At 41.8% G+C, this 21844-nt stretch overlaps 1 protein-coding gene across 1 annotated transcript in view; it reads left to right on the top strand.

Annotated features, from left to right (window-relative positions):
- Nucleotides 1–12699: 12699 nt before the first annotated feature.
- The window catches only part of VAC14 (VAC14 component of PIKFYVE complex), a 119091-nt gene continuing 109946 nt past the window's right edge, over nucleotides 12700–21844 (top strand). The window contains exon 1 of the mRNA XM_044663097.1: nucleotides 12700–12886. Coding sequence (XP_044519032.1) covers nucleotides 12783–12886 — 104 coding nt within the window. The 5' untranslated portion in view covers nucleotides 12700–12782. The remainder of the gene's footprint in view (nucleotides 12887–21844) is intronic.

Genomic DNA, 21844 nt, shown 5'->3' on the forward strand with positions numbered 1-21844 from the left:
AAAAAATGGCCAGTTTATTTATTAAAAGAGGAGCAGGAAAACTCACAGCCTTCAGGCAAAGGGGGTTTAAGGTTGGGAAGGGAGAGAATTGCTCCAGGCCCTGACTACCTGCTTGTCATCCTCAGCCCTGGCTTTCAGTTCTTATTCCTTTCAGGCCTCTGGCTATCTCTGTGCCTATCCAGGGTCATCCCTGGAAAATACAAACCACGGATCCAAACTTGCTGCCACGTGGATGTCCTTCCTTGTAGATCATACACCTAACCTGCTGTGGAGGCCCAGTGTTGAGAGCCGTGGGAAAAAGGGAAGCATGAAAGCTCTTCCTAGCCCCTGGATTCCTGGAGCCATCCACAGACTGGCCGGAGGACTAGAGGTCTCACATTGACCCAAAGGATCCTCAGCATAGACATGCACACCCATGGTAGTGAAAGTCCTAAGAGAGAAGGATTCCAAGCTGATGTTCCTGCCAGGAGCAGATTGCCTTCAAAGGCAAGAGTCCACCACCTCTACCGGTAAGGCCCAGGCACCTCCTCCTCACTCTAGATCAGTGATTCCCATAGTGGGCACCACCGCCCCCTGGTGGGGTGCTGCAGCGATCCAGGGAGGCGGTGATGGCCACAGGTGCATTTATCTTTCCTATTAATTGCTATTAAAATTTTTTAAAAATTAATTTCCAGGGGGCTAAGTAATATTTTTTTCTGGAAAGGGGGTGGGAGGCCAAAAAAGTTTGGGAACCACTGCTCTAGATCATAAATCTCCTCCCAAAAAGTCTACACACAAGTGAGATATTTTGAAACTAGAACCTATTTGCAGAAATAAAGAACAAACATCAAAGTTGCATACTTTTAGCAATCATTGAAACACCAATAAGCACAAAAGGGCACACATTACCCAGTGTCATCTCAGACATGCCATAGCCTGCCCCCGGACCCTTTTAAAAGGATAATCAGGGGCAGCTGGGTAGCTCAGTGGATTGAGAGCCAGGCCTAGAGACAGGAGGTCCTAGGTTCAAATCCAGCCTCAGACACTTCCCAGCTGTGTGACCCTGGGCAAGTCACTTGACCCCCATTGCCTACCCTTACCACTCTTCCACCTATAAGTCAATACACAGAAGTTAAGGGTTTAAAATAAAAAAAAAATTAAAAAAAAAAAAAAAAGGATGATCAATGGAAAATCTTCCATATTTTCTAACAGGATGAGGGCAATCATTCACTTTCCTGGTCATTTCCCCAGAGCATCCCAAAATGTACTTTTCTGTTGTTCCTGCAAAAATGAGCTTTGAAGTAAAGATGTTTATGAAAGCCCTAAGCCTGGGAATAGCCAGAGGCACAAAAGATAAAAGTTAGGCCTGGAGAATTCCAGGGTGAGGGAGAAAGCTCTGGGACTTTACAAAATCAGCAGCCTTAAAATCCCTAATCAGAACCACAGACTGGAGTTCTGCTTAACTACATTAAACACAATTTTAAGGTTTAAAAAGTAGTTTACAAATATCTCCTTTGAACCTCACCGCAGTCCTGTGAGGCGAGTGCTATTATCATCCCCATTTTATTCATGAGGAAAGGGAATTAGAGAGGGTCATTTGCCCAGGATCACATAGTAAACGTCCAAGGCACTATTCGAACTCATCTCCCAGACTCCCAATCTGGCATTTCATCCATGTAACACTCAGCTTCCTAAGAGAAGATGATGAATGGGGATAATTCGGGCAAATTCCAATATTTAAGTCTTGGCACCACACCTGTCCTGCTTTGTAGAGGGCAAGGATATGGTCCTCTGTGAGCCTTCAAAGAGAAGGTCCTTTACAGTTCTAAATCCTATCATCCTACGAGCCTCAGAAATCAGGACTAGACAGACTTGGAGTTTATTTAGGCACAAGAAGAACTTTTAAAAATATGATCTGTTATAAATGCAGGAAGAGCCTGGCTAACTTCTCTAGCTCTGAGCCCCCATCCAAAATCTAGGAACTTCACTCTCTGGCTCTACCAAGGATAGTCAATTCCTCTTATAAGCACACAGATTGACAAAGCTCAAAACGGGAAAGATTTATTGACGAAGCACCAGAAACAGGTCAGAGCTCAGCCCACAGAAAGTATCAGAACTCACCAATGACTTACTTCCTCACCAGAGTCTCAGAATGTGGCAATATTGTTTCAGGAGGGGCTTCAGCATCCTGCAGTTAGGATTCCTCCATCTCAGAGTTCTGGATAACACTGTTGACTTTCTGTAGCTCCTGACTCCCGGGTGCTGTTAGCGATGGTCCCCGAAAGCACTGGTCTAAGTCCTCCTCAGCTCTCCTTCCTGAAGTTCTCCTCTGGTGCCAGCAGGGAGGGATGGAGTGGAAGTGTCAGGACTGGCTTTTATTACAACCTCATTTTAGCAATCTTTTGTAGTACTGGTTTCCTCCACTGCATCCACCAGATGGCACTCGTTTCCTATCCCTTGGGATCAGCACTTCCCACAACTGGTCCAGAAAGTGCCAACACGCTCCTCTGGGACCTCACAAATAGCCTCTAATTTCATTTAGGATCCTGATCATTCAATACCTTTTCCCTTCTCTCTCCCTCCAACACCAAGCACTCCCTGAGTCCTTTAGGTGTTCAGAGGTCGGATGAGTCCCCTTGGGGTTGTTCAGTCATGTCTGGCTTCTCAGGACCCCATTTGAGTTTTCTCTGGCAGAGACCCTGAAGAGATTTGCCATTTCCTTCTCTGGCTCATTTGACGGATGAGGAAACAAGGCAAACAGGGTTAAGTGACTTGCCCAGGGTCACCCAGCTAGTAATTGTCCGAGATCAGATTTGACCCAGCACCACCTAACTGCTCTCCTTAATTCCCACATCTCTTTCTTCCTCTTGGACATATTAGTCCAATTAGTTCAGGCTGCTTCTTATAACTTCTAGGAAAGAAAGAGATGGTACTTGTAAAAAAGCTTTAGAGGTCCAATTATATATACACCTTTTCATGCCTGAAAATCTGTCTTTCCTTGTCATAATAATTACTATATACAGAGCATGCTAAGGTTTGCAAAATACCGTACATACATTATCTCTTTTGATCTTCATAATAACCACTAGTCCCATTTTCTAGATTAAAAAACTGGGCTCAGCTAGGTTAGGTAATTTGCCCATCGCCACATAGCTATTAAATGTCAGAGGCAGGATTTAAAGCCAAGGCTTTCCTGGTCTATAGCAAGCATTTTTCACTCTACCACTATGCTTCTCACCACATATCTCTCTTCTTCTTCTCCATTCCCCTACAGTGTCCCATCGTCAAAGATGGAGGGAGGGAGAATGACAGCTCCTGATCAAATGAGCTTCCTTCCCCAACCCCATCCATTTTATGAAATAAATGAAAAGGGTAAATCATAGTAATGTTCACACTCTGGTTGCTTTCATAGCTTGTAAAGGGCCCGAAACCTTAAGTGATCTGCTACCCTGAATGATTTATTCATAGGTTGTAAGCGATAAGAAATTTAAAGTGACTGCTTGACTCTTTGGAGGGGATTTACCCCTATCAGAATTTGATGGGCCACTATGAAATATTATAAGAAAGTTTCCTATTTCTTTATTAGAGGTATACGAGGTGTCCACCTCTGGTGGGAAGGCTTGCCGTGCCCCTTTTCAGGGCTATTTTCCTCCTGTGGCTCCAAGAAGCTGTAGCATGCGCAGTGACCACCCCCTAGTAACCCATTTTGGCAGGTTGATAGTAGCAGGGCTCAAAGTGATCAGTTATGGGAGTGTCTAGCCCAGGCATGTGAAAACTTATTCCTGAGGAAGTTGTGGATGAGAACAACTTGTTCCAATGGCCATGAAGGCAGATGAAGCAGGTTCTGTGGAGCACTTAGAGCTTGGTCAGACATTGAGGAAACCAAGGTCATCCACTGCATCCAAAACCATCACCAATTATCTTGACTTTTGTCTTGCCACTGGATTTCAATAACTCTGGAAGAGAGAGTGAGGTTGATGATGTTTTGCAACTCTGCCTCACTTAAATCTAATTTATGAGAGTAACAGAAGACAGCACCAGTGATGTAACTTTGGTCCTCTTTGAGTTTGTAGGACAATAACCAGGAGATAGGAATCCATTCCTTAATCAAATGATAGGGACAGCTAAATGACTCAGTGGATAGAGAGCCAGGCCTGAAAACAAGAATTCCCGGATTCAAATCTGGCTTCACATACTTCCTAACTGCATGACCCTAGGCAAGTCACTTAATCCCAATTGCCTAGCCCTTCTAGCTTTTCTGCCTTCAAACTAGTACACGGTATTAATTCTAAGATGAAAAGTAAGGGTTTAAAAAATTAAAATATTTATGGTAAAGAACGCAACCTACATTCAGAGGAAGGACTGCAGGAGAGGAAACAAATAAGAAAAACAACTGCTTAAACACATAGGTTGGGATGGACATGATTGGGGATGTAGACTCAAAACTACCACACCAATGTAACTATCAACAATTTGGAAATAGGTTTTGATCAACGACACATGTTAAAACCAGTGGAAATGTGCGTCGGCATGAGTGGGGAGGGGGTGGAGGGGGTGAAGGGGAAAGCAGGAGCATGAATCATGCAACCATGTTAAAAATGAATATTAATAAATGTTTTAAAAAATTAAAATAAAAAATTAAAATAAACTTCATTGTCTGTCCTTATACCAGTTGTGTTATTGGAAATTTTTTATTTTTAAAACTACATTGCCCAGGAGCCCACTGACTTCCTGTTGTTATGTGCTGATGTAGGCAGGGGATAAATTGGGTGGTCTTCCAGGGCTAGCTCTCTTTCCTTCCTATGGTGGTTTCCAGCTGGGAACACGGGCTATTTGAACAGGTAAATTAGCCATGGGCGTGTGGTTTTATTTTGTTACCTTTTTGTTCCTTTACTCCTAGTGACTACTAATAAATCTTTAAAAATAATATAATAGGCTCCTGGGCAATGTAGTTTTAAAAGTACAACATTTCCAATAACACATTCCCCCCTGAGATCCTTGGAAGACTGGTCTCTCCAATGGATCTTGTAAACATAACCAACGTTTAAATTACAATAATTTGTGGATAAAAGGAAAAGAGAACAAAACCAATGATTGCTAGGCACTTTGACAAAAAGCCAATTAGAGGGCAGTCCCTTTCGGCATAAGAGTGTACATTCAAAAGAAATGCATTCAACCCCCAACAGTTCCAATCACTGCATCCCAAAGTTCACTGTAGATCTTCTGGTGCAGTGTGTGGTCTTTGCAGGCATCTTCATCATGGTGTCTTCTCCAAATAGTTCGCTTTTATGGATTTGGGGAGGTAGCAAGTTTCTTATCCTGAAATTACTCTCAAAAGAATTTAAACTTTGCATTATAGGATAATAATACATTCCCCTCTGAGGAGAATAATAACCCACAGTGTAGCACCGAGGCCCTTTCTTCCCCAAATAACAGAATGGGCCCTCCAGACAAGGCTACCAAAGTTCAAGAAAGAGTAACCACATTCACTCCAAGCCATAGCTCACAAGCTAACACTGATGCATATACCCTTATTATTTAGCCAGAAGACACAATTATATAAAATAGAAAGTATTAAATTAAATGGTAGAATAAAAAGGAAATTTTTTTTCTCATAACCTAGAAACACTACCATAAATATTCCATCGGTGAGAAGTTAACACACAGAGGGAACTCACATGGAAGATCTCATACATGTGACTAATACATGGAAGGGCACACATATTAGAAAGATATGGTCAGGGCACACATGTAAAGAAATGGCATACATATCTTTGATGCTTCGGGACCCCTCGTGTTATCTGCCAATGACATCGTGCTGCTCCTGCTGTGCCTGCTCCCCACCAGCATGTTGCATCTGCTGGACATGTCTCTGGACTGTAAATATAGTCTCTGCCAGATGGTGACGTTCCACCAGGTACTGCTAAGTTACACGCATAGTCTCTGCTAGTCTTGCCAGTACATCTACATTGGATTTGGGGTGGTAGGCTTTTCTCTGATACCAGGGCAAGGTTTCAGGGCTATGGAGATAGACTTCCTTATGGGAAGAGCATGTTCTAATCTGCTCTTTTAATTTAAAATCCCAAAGATTTGCAAACAGCAGCCCTTCCACTTGGCTGTAAACTTAGAGCCTAGTTAGGGGTGGGGGATGGAGGGAAGGAGAGGACTTCCCTGTCCCCCACTCCCTTCAGGGAATAAGTAGTTTGTCTGGTTTCTCTTCCCAGAGACTTGGCTAGAAAGTCTTTCATCTCCAGCAAAATATTTTTTGCTCTTTAGCACACCGAGCAGAGACATACCTAATTAATGCCCTCGGGCTTCATCTTTTCTTTGTACTAAACTTCTGAAATTGCCAGGCTTGGATGTCTCTATCAGAGAATTCACTGTAAGTTAGCTAAGGCATTTCTCGATGTCCTACTTTTTTATTTTCATTTGTATTATGCAAAACCCACTTCCATATTGGTCATTGTTGTAAGAGCACACTCACGCAAAACCCAAACCCAAAATAAAACCGTAAATACACTGATATGAAAGATGGTATACTTTGATCCACATCCATCTGACTCCAACAGTTCTTTCTCTGGAGCCACCTATACAGATATTTACGTGGGAAACAGGTAAGTGGGGGCAGGGTGGGGAATGGGAGGGTGTCACGAAGACAAAACAGAACTCATGGAGGAAAATTCTCTCCATGTTGTCACTTTTCTAGGGGCAGCTAGTTGGCAAAGTCAATAAAGTGCCATTCCTAGAGTCAAAAAGACGTCTCTTCCTGAGTTCAACTCTAGCCTCAGACATTTACTAGCTATTTGACTCTGGGCAAACTTAACCCTTTTGCCTCAGTTTCCTCATCTGTCAAATAATCTGGAGAAGAAAATGGCAAACCACTCCAGCATCTTTGCCAAGAAAACCCCAATGAGATCAAGAAGAGTTACAGAACTCAACCACAATAGTTCAATGGGCCAGGCACTGTATTGAACATTTTATGATTATTATCTCATTTGATCCTTACATTAGTCCTGGGAGGTGGGTGCCCCCACTTTACAGATGAGGAAATTGAGGCAAACAAAGGAGAAGTGACTTGCCCAAAATCACACAGCTAGTAAGTGTTTGGGGCTGGATTTGAACTCAGGTTCTCCTAACTAAGCACTGCACCACCTACCTGTCCCTGAAGTATCCATCCTAAGAAATGGTCACCCTCTTTATAAGTCAGGGCACTTGTTTGTGCCTTTAATAAGGAATTTGTTCTTAAACAATCTAATAGAGAATGTGATTTCCAGGGACAAGCAAGCAAGAACATATTCCTGAATTTCAAAGAACTATCTGAAACATTTCTTTATATCATCAACAGAAACTATATCCCATTATTCCTCCAAAAGAATTTATTTAAACTTTCTGTTCTTTTTTTTAATCCTTACTTTCTACCTTGGAAATAATATCAGATATTGGCTCCAAGGCAGAAAGGTGATAAAGACTAGACAATAGGGGTTATGTGGCTTGCTCAGGGTCACACAGTTAGGAAGTATCTGAGGTCAGATTTGAACTCGGGTCCTCCCTACTCCAGGCCTGGTTGCTATCCACTGAGCCACTGAACTACCCTTTCTAAATCTAAACTTTCAGAAGAACCCTAAGCGAAAAGCAAAAGTAGAATTGGAATATAGTCAAACTAAAACGAAATAAGCACACAGAGGAGAAAGAGTCAAGTGTAGGCCTCCCAGAGAGCTCATAGAATTATTCTCACTGATGTTGGGATGTGTTTTTCTTACAATGGTTTTAGGTCAACCATACTAAAGGCATTAAGTCCATAAAGACAAGAAAGTTGGAAATATTCTTGCAGGGCTTCTTGGCTTTGGGAAAGAAAATGAAATCATTAAGTTATAAGTTTTTCAAGGGAACATTTTCCAGGTTGTGAGCCTTCATTAACTACACTCATTACATTAATTTATCAAAAAGCTTTTACAATGAGAAAAACTTTACTATAAACGAATCTTTCAAGCATGGCTATTTTCTAAGTGGCATCATAAACAGGTCTTCCCTTTATCTTCCAGGCCCAGCTCTCCCTTCTTTCTCCCCCAACTCCTTCCATCACAACTGGCTCAGATCCGATCTGCCCTTTATTCCTCCCTCCCACTCTGGCTAAACATCTTTTCCTAGGCCAACAAAGGAAGATAACACCAAGGAGAGAAGAAAACAGTTTGTGCCTTGGAGGACTATACCCTTATGAGGCTAAGTACACTCAGTCAAATGGTTTTTGTCAAAGGTATACTATGTGTTGGGCCCTGTGCTAAGCACTGGGAATAGGCAACTACTATCATTCCTTCATCCTTCAATAATTTAATCATGAAATACAGTTACCAATTACAGTTACACAGGAACAGTTAAAAATAATGAAATATAGTTATCAAAATATTTTCTTTAAAAAAAGAAAAACACGACCCTAGTCGTGTATCTGGCCTGATAGATACTGATATAATCTTTGTATCATCCCCTCTCCTTGGCCAGGAGACATCTGGGTATGGCTTGTAAGATTTCTCCATTTCTCATATTCTCCCTCATTGTTTCTGCTCAGATGTGCCCAATAAGAAAAACTCCCGTTAACAACGTAATGGGGACATCTTTTATTCTCTCCAGTCCCACATGTGCCCACAATACACAAAATGCCTACATCTCTGTCCTCTTCTCCCACTGAATGATCCCATTCAATTGCTGCCTTCTAGGGAAAGCACTCCTGCAGAATGGCTGATTCTTCTTTTGTTTTTCACTTTGTCATCCTTTTGGTTAAATAATAATGAAAAAGTACACTTTTCTTTAGCTTGTTGGGGAAAACAAGCTATTCTCAGGAAGGGTATAATGAATGTTACCGGTGATGGTGGGGTGGGATGGAGATGGGGAACTCCCTCGTATCCTAAGTTGGAGGCTAGGGAATAACAAGTTTATTTCAGGACCAGACTTCGGCCTTGGTGTCAAGGACAAATGACACACTGACAACAATAAATTTCTCCTTTTAACCTGCTCCCTGATACCAGCCCAAGCAGCACTTCCTTTCATTTCAGGAAGATAAAAATGCTTAAAAGGGAAAGAGAACTAGAATATGTCAGCAAAATAGAGTGCATTGTTGCCTTAGTATGAAGGTCTTTCTATCTGAGTACAAAACATAACACAAGGTGAGTGAGGAAAAGAGGCACTAATGGGGGCTCATAACCTCTCCCACAGCATCTCTTGCTATTCTTTCCAAAAAGGAAGCTAGGCCTGGAGATAATTTATGTCACCTGTGTCTAAGCAGGTGAGCACATCAGTGAAGCATTGGCTTAAAGATGGAGAGGACCTTACTCAAGTTTGAATCTTGCCCTCGCCCTGCCCATGAACCTTTTCTTCACTAATGTGTATGATACTTAGGGGATAAAGAGTAAAGGATTCAAATCTGGCCTCAGACACTTCCCAGCTATGTGACTTTGGTAATGTCACTAAACCCCCATTGCCTAGCCTTTACTCCCTTGGAACCAATACTTGGTATCAGTCCTAAGACAGGAGGTAAGGGTTTTAAAAAAATGAGAGACATACTGAAAGAGAAGAAGTGGAAAGAAGATCCAGCAGTCAGGGTCCTCTCTCACCCTGTGTGTTTAAGTATCTGAGACTTCAGATCAGTTTTACCTAGTGGGAGAGGAGAGAGATCAAGAGTGAGTACTATGTAGTATATGTATGTGTGGAGGTAGTATTTTGACTGCTTTTTCCCTTTTTATCATTACTTACCTCTTAATTAACCCATTTGTGGCTTCATGGCTAATATGCAAAAGGAGGAGAAAACTGCTACCAATAATTTTTTTCTCATAAAGTTATAATGGATTACATTCTATGCAGATGTTTATCTATTTTACTTCTTTGAAAAAGAGCCCTATGAGGGTAGTAGCTATGTGGCTCAATGCATTGAGAGACAGATCTAGAGATGGAAGGTCCTGGGTTCAAATCTGGCTCAAATACTTCCTAGCTTTGTGACCCTGGGCTAATTACTTACCCCCTACTGCCTAGCTCTTACTGCTCTTCTTCCTTGGAACTAATATATAGTATTGTTTCTAAGATGAAAGGTGAGGATTAAAAAAAAAAGACCTTCTACCATATATACTACTCTACTATTTTGATACTTTGATGAATTTGGGATCTCATCAATGTGGGCACTCTCTCCACCAATGCAGGGAAACACTAGTCCGTATCTACTTATCTTTGTTACTTTTGTTCACATTTTCCTGAAAATCCAACTCAGGCCCCATTCAATATGTGGTGAATATAACCAGTTCTCTAGGTCTTTGGATATTGCATGTGTACAATGATGAAGCACCAGGGATGTCCAAAAGTTATCACTCATTCTCAAAATGTAATCAACACATGGTTTTTTTTTTTCCTAGTCATACCTTTCTTTGATATTGTTTCATCAAATTTTCCTTCATCATTCCTTGATTTTTTTCAACCACTCCCTCCCATCATGAACCTTTTCCATTTCTCTTTGAATAATCCTCAATTTCAGTTCTTCAGAAACTGTGACAATCCATTACTTGCAACCAGGAGTGAGCTGGATCTTGCTTCTCCTAGTTCATTCAAGTCAATTGGTAAAGTTTCAGTGTAAGCATTCACACCTCAAAAACAGGCAAATACTTGATTTATTGTTTTCTTGATTGTCTAGACAAAAAATGTTAATGAGGCAGATTAAACTTAAAAGTGTTTCTTGTATATAAAAGGGGGGGGTCTGTTTTTAAACATTTATCAGCATATCCCTGCTTACCACATTATAAGATCACCAGGAGATAAGTGTTTAAAATGGCCCTTTGTTTTTTAGAGAGAAGCTAGGGGTTATTTGAAGTCTGGGCAGTTTCCAAATACAATCCATTCTTTTTCCTATTCTGGGGTCAAACTTTTATGCAATTGCAATATATCTCCTAGATTTAATTTAAACACACAGAGACACATAAACACACATATACACATACACACGCATATATATACACACTTTGACTACATAGCATATATGTAAATAGAAATGATATGGGTATGTATGTATAGATAACATACACATATATAGGTGGATGAGTAATATAGATTTGTCAATCTAGCAGCATATCGTAGTTTATATGATAAATATTTCTCATACACCTGGTTTGTCCTGTGTAGACAGTGAGACCAAACTCTTGACTGGCTATGAACTTTATTTAGGAGGTTGTACAACATTCCAGGGCTTAGGTCAGTCACCACAATGTCTCTTGCAAATAGGAGCCTCTGGAAGATCTCACCAGTGGGCATTTCGGGGCTTCAGTTTCCTTATAATAATCATAGTTATGATTTACATATCACTTTACGTTTTAAAAAGTGTTTTCCTATATTATCTCATTTGTTACTCACAACAACCTTGGGAGATAGGTCTAACCCTTTTCATAGGTGAGGGAAGCACAGCTATGTGTTCGAAGTAGGATTTTTCCTCTGGTCTTCCTGACTCCACAGACAGTGCTTTATCCACTGTATCACCAGCTACCTATATGTACCAACTGTGAACTAAAACTTTTTTCAGTGGCAAAGAACTATAATCAAATGAGTGTCCATCAATTGGATAATCACTAAACAAATGACCTTATATGAATGGATGGAATACTACTATGCTCTAAGAAAAGGTAAAAGGGTGGGTTTCAGAGAAAACTAGAAAGACTTGTATGAACTGATGCAGAATGAAGGGAGCAGGACCTGCTATTTCTACAATAATCATAACATTGTAGAGATGAAACAAAGTTAAAAGACTTAAGAAGCTCTAATCAATGTAATGACCCACAGAAACATGATAGATAAGATGAACACAATGAGATTTTTGAGACAGAATGAGACACCCTTGAGCAAAATGAGAATTTGTTTTGCCCAAGGATACATATTTGTTACAAGGGTTTCATTGTCTATTTTGTTTCCAAGTGGAAAGTAGGGTAGAATGGAAGAGAGAGAAAATAAATGCTTGTTAATTGAAAAAATAAGTAAAACAAAATTCAAAAGTTACATTAGGTGGGCCTGGAGACAGGAAGATCCAAGTTCAAATCCAGCCTCAGTAGCCAGGTAAACTAGGGCATGTCACTCCCCCTCAGTCTCAGGGTCCTCATGTGTAAAATGGGAATAATGACAGCCCCTGTCTTCCAGGGTTGTTTTGAGGAGTTCAGGTGCTTTGCAAACCTTACGGCTCCATAGAAATGCTGACTCCTATGTAAAAACCTCAATGACTGAAGGGATCGAGGGAGCAGGGCTCAGAGCTCCCCTTCCAGCTCTAAACCCCCAGTCCCTACAGAGTCCTCTTCTCCCTCTCAGTCTCAAAATATCACTAAGAGACAGCCACGTGCTGGAAATTGACAGCCGAACTGGAGCCAGGGGTGTGGCTTCTGACGTGAGGGGAGTGTCCTAACCTCGACACGGGGGCGGGGGGGGGGGCAGTCCTGAAGGGGATGAGGAGGCGGGGCCTAGAGCTGCGGAAAGCGGAAGCGGCCTCTGAAGGGTCATGTGACTCGAGTAACATGGCTTCCGCCCCGTGAGCTCTCTTCTTAGCCATATCCCCAGGCAGGACCGGAGCTAGAGCCGCTGTGCCCGGGCAGCCGGGCACGCGAGCTGCGGAGTGCGCACGCGCGAGAGACGGCCTCTGAAGCCCAGAGAGCGACCCGGGCGGAGGCAGCCGTGGTGCCCATGAGGCAGCAGCGGCGTGGAGCGGACGAGCGCGGAGCCGCAGACGTCCTCTCCGGGGCCCCCGGCCCCAGTTGCTTGTCCCCGGCCTCTCGTTCCTCCTCGCCGCCGCCGCCATGAACGCGGAGAAAGACTTCGCGCCCCTCACGCCCAACATCGTGCGCGCCCTCAACGACAAGCTGTATGAGAAGAGGAAGGTGGCGGCGCTGGAAATCGAGAAGTAAGAGCCGGCCAGCAGCGGGGGTCAGCCGTGAGGGAGGCAGGCGCACCGGTGCATGGTTGGTAGAGTGGAGCTATGGGAAAGTAGGCGCAGTTGTTCGTTGTTTGTGGAGTGGAGCTGAGGGAGGCAGGCACAGGGTTACATGATTAGTGGAGTTGTGGGGGAAGTAGGTGCACTGGTGCATGGTTGGTGGAATGGAGGCAGGTGCCCTGTTGCATTGTTATTGGAGTTGTGGGAAAGTAGACGTACTGGAGTGGAGGATTGGAAGATCCTCAGAAAGAGACTGGCCTGGCACATTACAGAGGAGGAAACAAGAGACCAGGAAGAGGAAGGGATTTGCCCAAACCAGCAGTATGGGTCAGTGACCTTTGCACAATTTAATATTTACGAGCTTCATATGGAACCTTGGAGGATGGTAGTCAGCCCTTGGCAAGTACTTACTTTAAGCTGGGCTGGATCTTTCCCCCCATCTGAGAAATAAAGAAACAGACTCCTAGAGATGGATAATTTCCAATTGTCAGAGGAAACCTAATAACTTAAGGCTTCCAGGATTCCAAGTCTGGTGTCTTGCTTTGACTCTGGAGTGCCATTCTTTTGCCTTCAATATCTTTATGTTTTATGGCTTTTCCATAAACGACCTCTCGTTTCTTCTCTTTCCCTGCCTTGCCTTCCTCCCTTTCAAACTTAAGAGTCCTCTTTGAAGCACTGTCCATATTACTCAAGGCCCAGACAAGTGAATTAGTTACTCAGCACTCTCAACTAGGCTTAATAAAATTTTATTCAATGAAGTTTTCAGAACCATTTCCCCTTTTATCTATAAGGAAATGAGGCTCAGAGAGATTAGTTAATAAATAACAGAGCCAAATTTGAACCCAGGTTTCAACTATTCATTGTGATCCCTTCCAAAGTGAGAAACCACTTCTGAAAACTACCTTTTGCTGCTCTAAGTGGAATGATTTGGACCTTTGGAAGTTGTGATCTCTATAGACTTACAGTGAGCATTTACATTTATCCAAAGTCATTCGAACATGTCATAGAGAGCTTGCAAGTGGAAATGCTGAGTGTTACCACATGTTTGTTTGGTGTGGGTTTTATATGGGAAGAATTTTCAGACAGAACAGTCTTAGTAGGTGGAATAAGGATGTAAGTTTCAGAAAGACTTAAGCCCACTTGTGTGCTTCTTCACTTTGTAGTCAGCCACTGGTTTCTCTTCTTACTGCTAATAAATAGTATGTCGTAATGAAAAGTGCAATTAAACTATCTGAGCTAAGCAAATAATCTCAAGTACCTTTGGCTTTGGATCCAGCTGTTCCTCAGCTTTATCATATAATAGCTCCTTGGGGGGGGGGGGGGGGGCGCGCCAAAAAGAACCATTCAGCTTGGCACATCATTTCTGTCTATGTTGCAAGAAATCTTTCTCTGCCCATTTTTGACATGTTCTCTAGCAAATCTTTCAAAGTTGATTTTTCACAATCTTTAAATACTCTTGGTAACTCCAAATACTTCCATTTGACTTCAAAACCACAAATGAGTCAGCCACAGCAATTCCTCATTTATCTTGGATGGACAACTAAGCTAATAACTAAGTCTAAAAGTGAGAAGCCCAGTTTCATTATGAAACATGTACCTTTTAGATTTGCTATTGCCCTCTCCAGGCTAGTAAGCCAATGTCATAGGATCATATACTGAGAGCTCCCAGGGACATTAAAGGCCCTCTAGTCTCATCTTCTTTTTATAAACACTATGTCAGCAGAGAAGTTGGTATTCATAACAGAACCGTGCTAGGGATCAAACTCACTTCAAGGAAGGAGAAGAGCCTAGTTTCCCTGGGCAGCAGGCTCAGATGCCTTAGTGGTTTGTTTTTTAAGGTGTTTGGGGCATTTGGGTACCATTTTTCCTACCCCATCTTATTCCTTTGCCAAATAGATGATTATCTTGGAGATGCTGAGACAGTGGGACATAGCCTCTGTAAAGTGTGAAGCACCAGTAAAGCCAATTATGAATGGTGAGAAGGGTGGAAAATGCTCTGAGCAAGTCCCACCTAAATTCACAATTGTAATAGTTTGATAAAATTCAAGTTCTTCTACATATAGCATTATCTGCATCGCTTTAAGGATGGAACAGCCCATGGAGCAGGTAGATGGCTCAGGGAATAGAGCATCAGACCTGCAATTGAGAGGACCTGGGTTCAAATTTTGCCTTAGACACTTCCTATGTGTGTGAACTTGGGCAAAAAGTAACTTAATTCCTATTGTCAAGCTCCTACTGCTCTTTTTCATAGAGTTACTAAAATAGAAGATAAAGGTTTAATAAAATAAAATAAAAAAGATGGAGCAGTCTGTAGGGAATATAGAACTGTGAGTTCCAAAGGATGACAGCTTGCCCCCTGGCAGTAGCTTAGATTACTTTCTAGTCCCATTTTGACAAGAATTGAAAAGAAACCAAAGCTGTACTGCAATAATGGATAATCAAGAAAGCGCCTCCTCTTGGGACTAAATAAACTCCCTTTCCTGTTCACTAGAGGTAGGTTGGTATGGGGTAGGGGAGGTGGGTGGGGGGGGGGGGAAGAGTGTTCATTTTGTGTTCTCAAGACACCTGGGTTGAAATCCCAGCTCTCTGACTTTTTGTTGTGTAACCTTGGACAGTGACTCATGTAAGCTTCCAGGGCCTGGTTCTTTCATCTTTAAAATGGGAATACGAATTTTCAATATCCTCTTTATAGATTATCAGGAAAACAATTTACAACTCATATATTACTATATAAGTATGGATTGTTGTGATTGTCCTGGGGTCTAGAAAATGGGAGACAAATATTTTTTAAACTCATATCATGAAATGATGTGATGAACTGGACATAAATGCCCAGCCAATATTTATGGAGCATATACTACCTGCAAGGCTTATATGTCATTCTTGTTTCATTTTCTCTCACCTCCCCCACCTCCACCCGCTCCCCCCCTCCATGCCCCAAGTCCTCAAAACTCCTTTTCCAGGGTAGGGGGTATTTGGACTGAGCTTTCAGTGTGTCTCTCTTGGATTCAGTGGGAACTACCCCCTTTCATAAATCGATAGGAGATAGTCCTTTTCAGGGTCTGGATACATCATCAGCTTTAGATACTGAGCATCTACTATGTCCAGGATCTTTCTAGGCATTGTGGAGAATATAAAGAAGATGACTCAATCCCTGCCTTCAAGGACCATACAATCTGGAAGGAAACACGAGTTTGTCTATTTCTATAACTCTAAGATGACTGTAGGGGTACAAGAGGTACAGAGTCCTGTGGACTTAGCAGAAGGAATAATTACATAAGTATGTAGTAATCACACAAGTATGTAGTGCATTTTAAGGTTTCAGGGTGCATTTTACAAACAATTCTACTTGATCCTCAAGTACAACTCTGAGGGATGGTGTGGTGTCTTCATTTTGCAGATAAGGAAACTGAGTTTCAGAGACTTTAAGTGATTTTCCAGAGGCTGATTAAAATCACACTCTCCCCTGACACCAAGTCTAGCACCTATTCCACTTACTGTCACAGGGGAGGAACAAATAAATAAGTACCTATAGCAGTTTTCCTAGGAAGAAAACACTAGCCCAGAGTCCCAATTTTGAACTGGTTGGTCATGAACCAGTGACTTGGAAAAAGTGGTCCATTTCATGTTAAAGAGAGCCAGACTGATTCATAATTAGTAGTCTCTCAATCCTGTAAGTTCTAAGGACACACTCAACCGAAAGAGTCTAGGACAGCAATGGTGAACCTTTTAGAGATTGGGTGCCCAAACTGTACCTTCAAGCTGTCTGTGAGCCAGCTGCATTACCCCAAACAGCAGAGGGAGGAAGTACTCTCATTGGACTGCTGGACAGAGGGGCAGGGCATGTGTAAAATGTCCTCAGGCACTGAGAGGAGGAAAAGAGCAGTCCATGCCTTTACCGACATGGGTCTAGGTCAGTGATTCCCAAAGTAGGTGCCACCGCCCCTGGTGGGTGCTGCAGCAATCCCAGGGAGTGGTGATAGCCACAGGTGCATTTATCTTTCCTATTAATTGCTATTAAAATTTTTAAAAAATTAACTTCCAGGGGCGCTAAGTAATATTTTTTCTAGAAAGGGGGCAGTAGTTTGGGAACCACTGGTCTAGGTCCTCAGTGCTTTGACCGTCAGGGATCCTGTGAAAGGTCTATCAGAGAACTGCCATTTGTGTCTTCCTAGAAGTTCCCTGCTATACAAGGACTCCTGAGGATCTGGGGTCTAGTAGAAGTGAAAGAACATATCATAGTATCATGAATTTAGAACTAGAAGAGATTGTTGAAGCCATCTAGGCCTACCCTCTCACTTTACAGATGAGGCCCTGAAGAGGCCAGTCATATACCTAATGTGACCCAAGCATTAAATAGCAGAGCCTCGATTCAGATTCAGGTCCTCAGCTCCAAATCTAGCCTAGTTCCTTCATTTGGTTGCACATGAGAACTCACCTGCTGAGAGATCCAAAATGTATAGTCTCTTCTTTTTCTCCAACTTCACACACATTGTCAAGTCCTGGCACCTAGTGAATAAATATGCTGTTGATTAACTTTTAGACCTTTAGAGCAAATGTCCAAGAGGGGAGAAAGTTTCCAGCTTTTCCAGTTCAGTCATTTGAACTTAATGACATTTGGAAACTGAACATGAATCCCCCAAAAAGTGGGTGATGAAAACCCAAATTTTCTTGCAAAGTTTTAGTTAGAATTGATTGATTGTGGGAATATGGCTCAAACCTTGCTATGGAAAGACCTTTCTAAAGAATTGTGCCTGGGACAGCTAAGTAACACAGTGATTAAAGAGCTAAGCCTGGAGATGAGAGGACCTGGGTTCAAATGTGGCTTCAGACAATATTTCCTAGCACTGTGATCCTGGGCAAGTCACTTAACTTCAGTTGCCTAGCCATTACTGCTCTTCTGCCTTAGAATCAATTCTAAGATAAGGTATGAGTTTAAAAAAAAAAAAGTAGTGCTTGACTCTCTGCACAGCAAACAGCAGGAAAAGCAAGAATTGGGACCTGGATCTGCCAAAAGAAGGTCATTGCTCATTGCATTCTTGCAGTTTGTATCAATACAGTGATCACTGATTTGTCCCAAAGGGCTTTCTTTTATCAGTTTGTTCCTGTTGAATTAAGCTCCTGGAGGGCAGAGAATAGTTGTTATTTTAGTCTTATCCCCAGCACCTTAACAGTTTAATGTATTGCAGTGTTTGTTGATAGAACCCAATGATTCTATCTCTGATTCTGACCTTGTGTGCATCAGTGTCTGGATAGACTAGAAGGATCTTGGATTTTATCTCTTAAGCCAGAGTAAAGGCTGGGTCTGAAGACCTAGTTTAAAACAGGTCTCGAATGATGTTTTTCATTGCTTTTTCTGGTTGGCAAAGCAATTCATCAGAAATCTGTATCAAGTTGACAGTACATGGAAATTGTCACTGACTACAAGATCAGCTGTTTACAGTGTCATCTAGGGCAACAGTTCTCAAACATTTTGGTCCTGGCACTCCTTTATTCTCTTCAAAATTATTGAGGAAGGACCCTAGATAGCATTTCTTTAATGTGAGTTATGTCTATTGATATTTACTATATCAGAAATTTAAAATGATAAAAATGTAAATTTATTATTTTAAAACGACAATAATAAACTCTTTGTAAATAAGAAAATATGAAAAATAACTATGAAAAATAACTGTTTTCCAAAATAATAAAATTTAGTAAGAAGAGTGGCATTGTTTTATATATTTTTTGCAAATCTTTAATATTTCTGACCTAATAGAAGATGACTATATTGTCATATTTGTTTCTGTGATATATTGTTTTGGTTTGGAGTCCATGAAGAAAATCCAATATCATACGGATATGTACAGAAATTGGAAAAGGAGGGGGCAGTTTAATAGACAAATAACATCTTGTTGTTATGACAATAATTTTGGCCTCTCTGACCCTCTCAAGGAGGGGGAGGGGTCCTTGGACCACATGTTGAGAACTGATTTAGGAATATCATTCTCCAGCTCTAATTAATCATTGGGAATGGTTATATTTATCTGTAGTGATATTTGTAAGGGATGTAGTTTAATTAAAGATAAAAAACAATAGCTGAACCATCAAATTATAGAATCTTAGGATTAGAAGGAACCTTAGATTTATTTTAATTTCCTACCCTATTCATGAATCTGGGCCAGTGGTTATCTACCACTGTTTGAAGACTTTCAGTAATCCCAGATTCAGTATCTCCTAAGGGAGCCCTTTCTATTCCTGGACATCTCTTCATTGTTAGAAAGTGAATCTTTCTACTGAGCCAAATCTTCCTCCCTCATATTCATGCCCATTGGACTCAGTTCTGTATTTGGGGACTAGGCAAAACAAATGGGATCTTTTCACATCCTAGCTCCTCGAAGATGGAAGGACAGCAGTCATGTCCCTCCTGTCCTCTGCCCCTCATAACTCTCAGCCCAAGTCTTTTCTTTTCCAAATTAATCATCCCTAGTTCCTTTAGCCATTTCTTCTATGCCTTGGTCATCACTATTCTGGCCACCTTTCAGGTGAGATGGGTCACTATATTAATATATTTCTTAAAATGCATCACCCAGAATTGAATTAGACACTCCAGAAATTATTTGACCAGCTTAGAATAAATCGCAATGACTAACTTCTTTGTTCTGGATAATATTCTTTGATTAATATAGTTGGAGATCTTAAGGGCTTTTTAGACAGCTACATTTATAATGTTAACCTGCATTTAGCATAGTCAGTCAGCAGAAATGAGTTTGGTTTGTTGTTGTTGTTGTTTTTAAGAATTATCATGTTACTTCTTTTCCATTTTGTACTTATGTAATGAATCTTTTGGCCTTGCTTATGGGACTTTATATGTTAGCTCTGATAAATTTTAACTTGTTTAGGTTCAGCTTTTCATGACCTTTTTCCATCATGATACTGTAATCCTAGGTACTCGTTGTTCTTTCAGCTCTGTTCAAGCAATGGGGAAGATGAGCATGCCATCTAGATCTTCTAATTGTCTAATAAAATTGTTGAACAGGAAATAGCTCCACAGTACCACTAAAGAGAGAGAGAGAGAAATCTAAATCCAGATCACTTCTTGAATTTTGTTCCTTTTTCTACATGAGTGGTCTTCCACTTTCATCTCAGCCCTCTCTTTCTCTGCTTTCTCCCCTTCTGTGCTCTTTTATCTATTCCCAAGGATTCAGGTATCACCTCTGTGGTTGTGTTTCAGCCAGATCTGTGTAATCTGGCCTGACCTCTGCCTCCATGTTACCCCCTGCTTACTGGGCATCTTCACCAGCTTGTCCTATCAGCACCTCCCTCAGAATAAAACTGAATTCATTATCTCTGCCCCCCACCCACCCACACTCTCAAGTCTACCCTTCTTCCTAGCTTCCTTCTCTCTCTGGATGGTACCACTGACCTTTCAGTCAACCAAGTAAAGTCATTTTTGAGTCTTCCTTTTCCTTCACTCATTAGAATCTTGATTTAATCAGTTACTAAGTCTTGTCAGCATTTCTCACCTCTATCTCCTCTTGACTCAACCGCCTTTTATCTGTACTATTAAGTAATCTCCTAATTCAGAGGTTTCTTAACCTGAACTTTATTATTAAAACCTTCTGTCTTAGAATTAATACTGCATATTGGTTCCAATGTAGAAGAGCAGTAAGGGCTCAGCACTGGGGGTTAAGTGACTTTCCCAGGCTCACACAGCTAGGAAGTGTCTGAGGATAGATTTGAACCCAGGATCTCTTCTTTCTAAGGCCTGGCACTTTATCCACTGAACCATTTTGCCATCTCCTTAATCTGAACTTTAAAAAAAAATGGATTACTGTGTTGTGATTCAGTCATTCCAGTTGCTGTCTTCTCGTTTGCCATTTCTTAGCTTCAGCTCTCAGGGACTATTCCTCCCATTGTTTGGTGGCCAGTTATTAGGCCCCAAGTTCCATTTAACCAATTAACGTCAGTTGACTTTTACTTTACTTTTAAAATATAACAAGACACACAAATATTTTCCCCAAAGTCAGTCGTGCAGGATCAATTAGAGAGAATCAACAGAGGGAACAACACTGGAATGAACAAAGACCACAAAATCCTCCCTGGAAGAAGGTGGTGGGATTTTAGCTGGGTTGTGGAGGGAAGCAGGAGGTAGAAAGGAAGATTCCAGGCCTGGAGGGTAGCCAGCATCACTGGATCAACCACATGGTGTTAAGAATCCTGGAAAAGGGGGCGAAGTTCAGTCAGAAAGGGCTTTGAACACTAGATGATTTTGTATTGGATCCCAGAGGTGAGTGAGTAGGGGCAGGAAGCCTAACCTGAACTGTGCTTTAAGAAGAGCACTTTGGCAGCAGAGTGGGGAGACCAGCCACTAGTCTATCACATTAGTCCAATGTGAGGTATCAGAAAATCAACAGGCCTTGGCAGCAGATTGGCTTTGGGAGGTGTGGGGTATTAAGGAGTAGAGGGTGATCCTTAGGTTCTGAGTTGAGGGGGCCAGGGTGCTGGCGTGGTGAAACCTTGACAATAATAGGGAAGTTAAGAACAAGGGAGAGTGTAGATAATGAATTCAGTTTGGCATATATTTAGTTTAATATGTCTGTGGGACATAGAATGAGCAACTGATGTCCTCTCCTATCTCATTTTAGTCTGTGAGGGAATATGTTCAAAACTAAGCTCAGTCTACACAACATCAGTCCTACCAAGTTCATGTACAGATTCTACTTAAGTGTAGGGGAAGTCTTTCTGGCCCAGGGGCCAGAAAGTCATTCCCCCAAATCACTCCGTTTCTCAGGGCATCTGTGCTATGCTGGCTATAAACCTGGCCTGGACTCTGACTCTCCCAGTCCTGTAAGCATCAAAGCTTGGAGACCCCACTCCTGGAATAGAATAGAACCTAACAATGCCAAGGAGGCTCTGTGTCCATGGCTTCTGTCATGCCCTCGCACG

This window comes from Gracilinanus agilis, chromosome 2 (genome assembly GCF_016433145.1).
Source record: "Gracilinanus agilis isolate LMUSP501 chromosome 2, AgileGrace, whole genome shotgun sequence".
NCBI lineage: Eukaryota > Metazoa > Chordata > Mammalia > Didelphimorphia > Didelphidae > Gracilinanus > Gracilinanus agilis.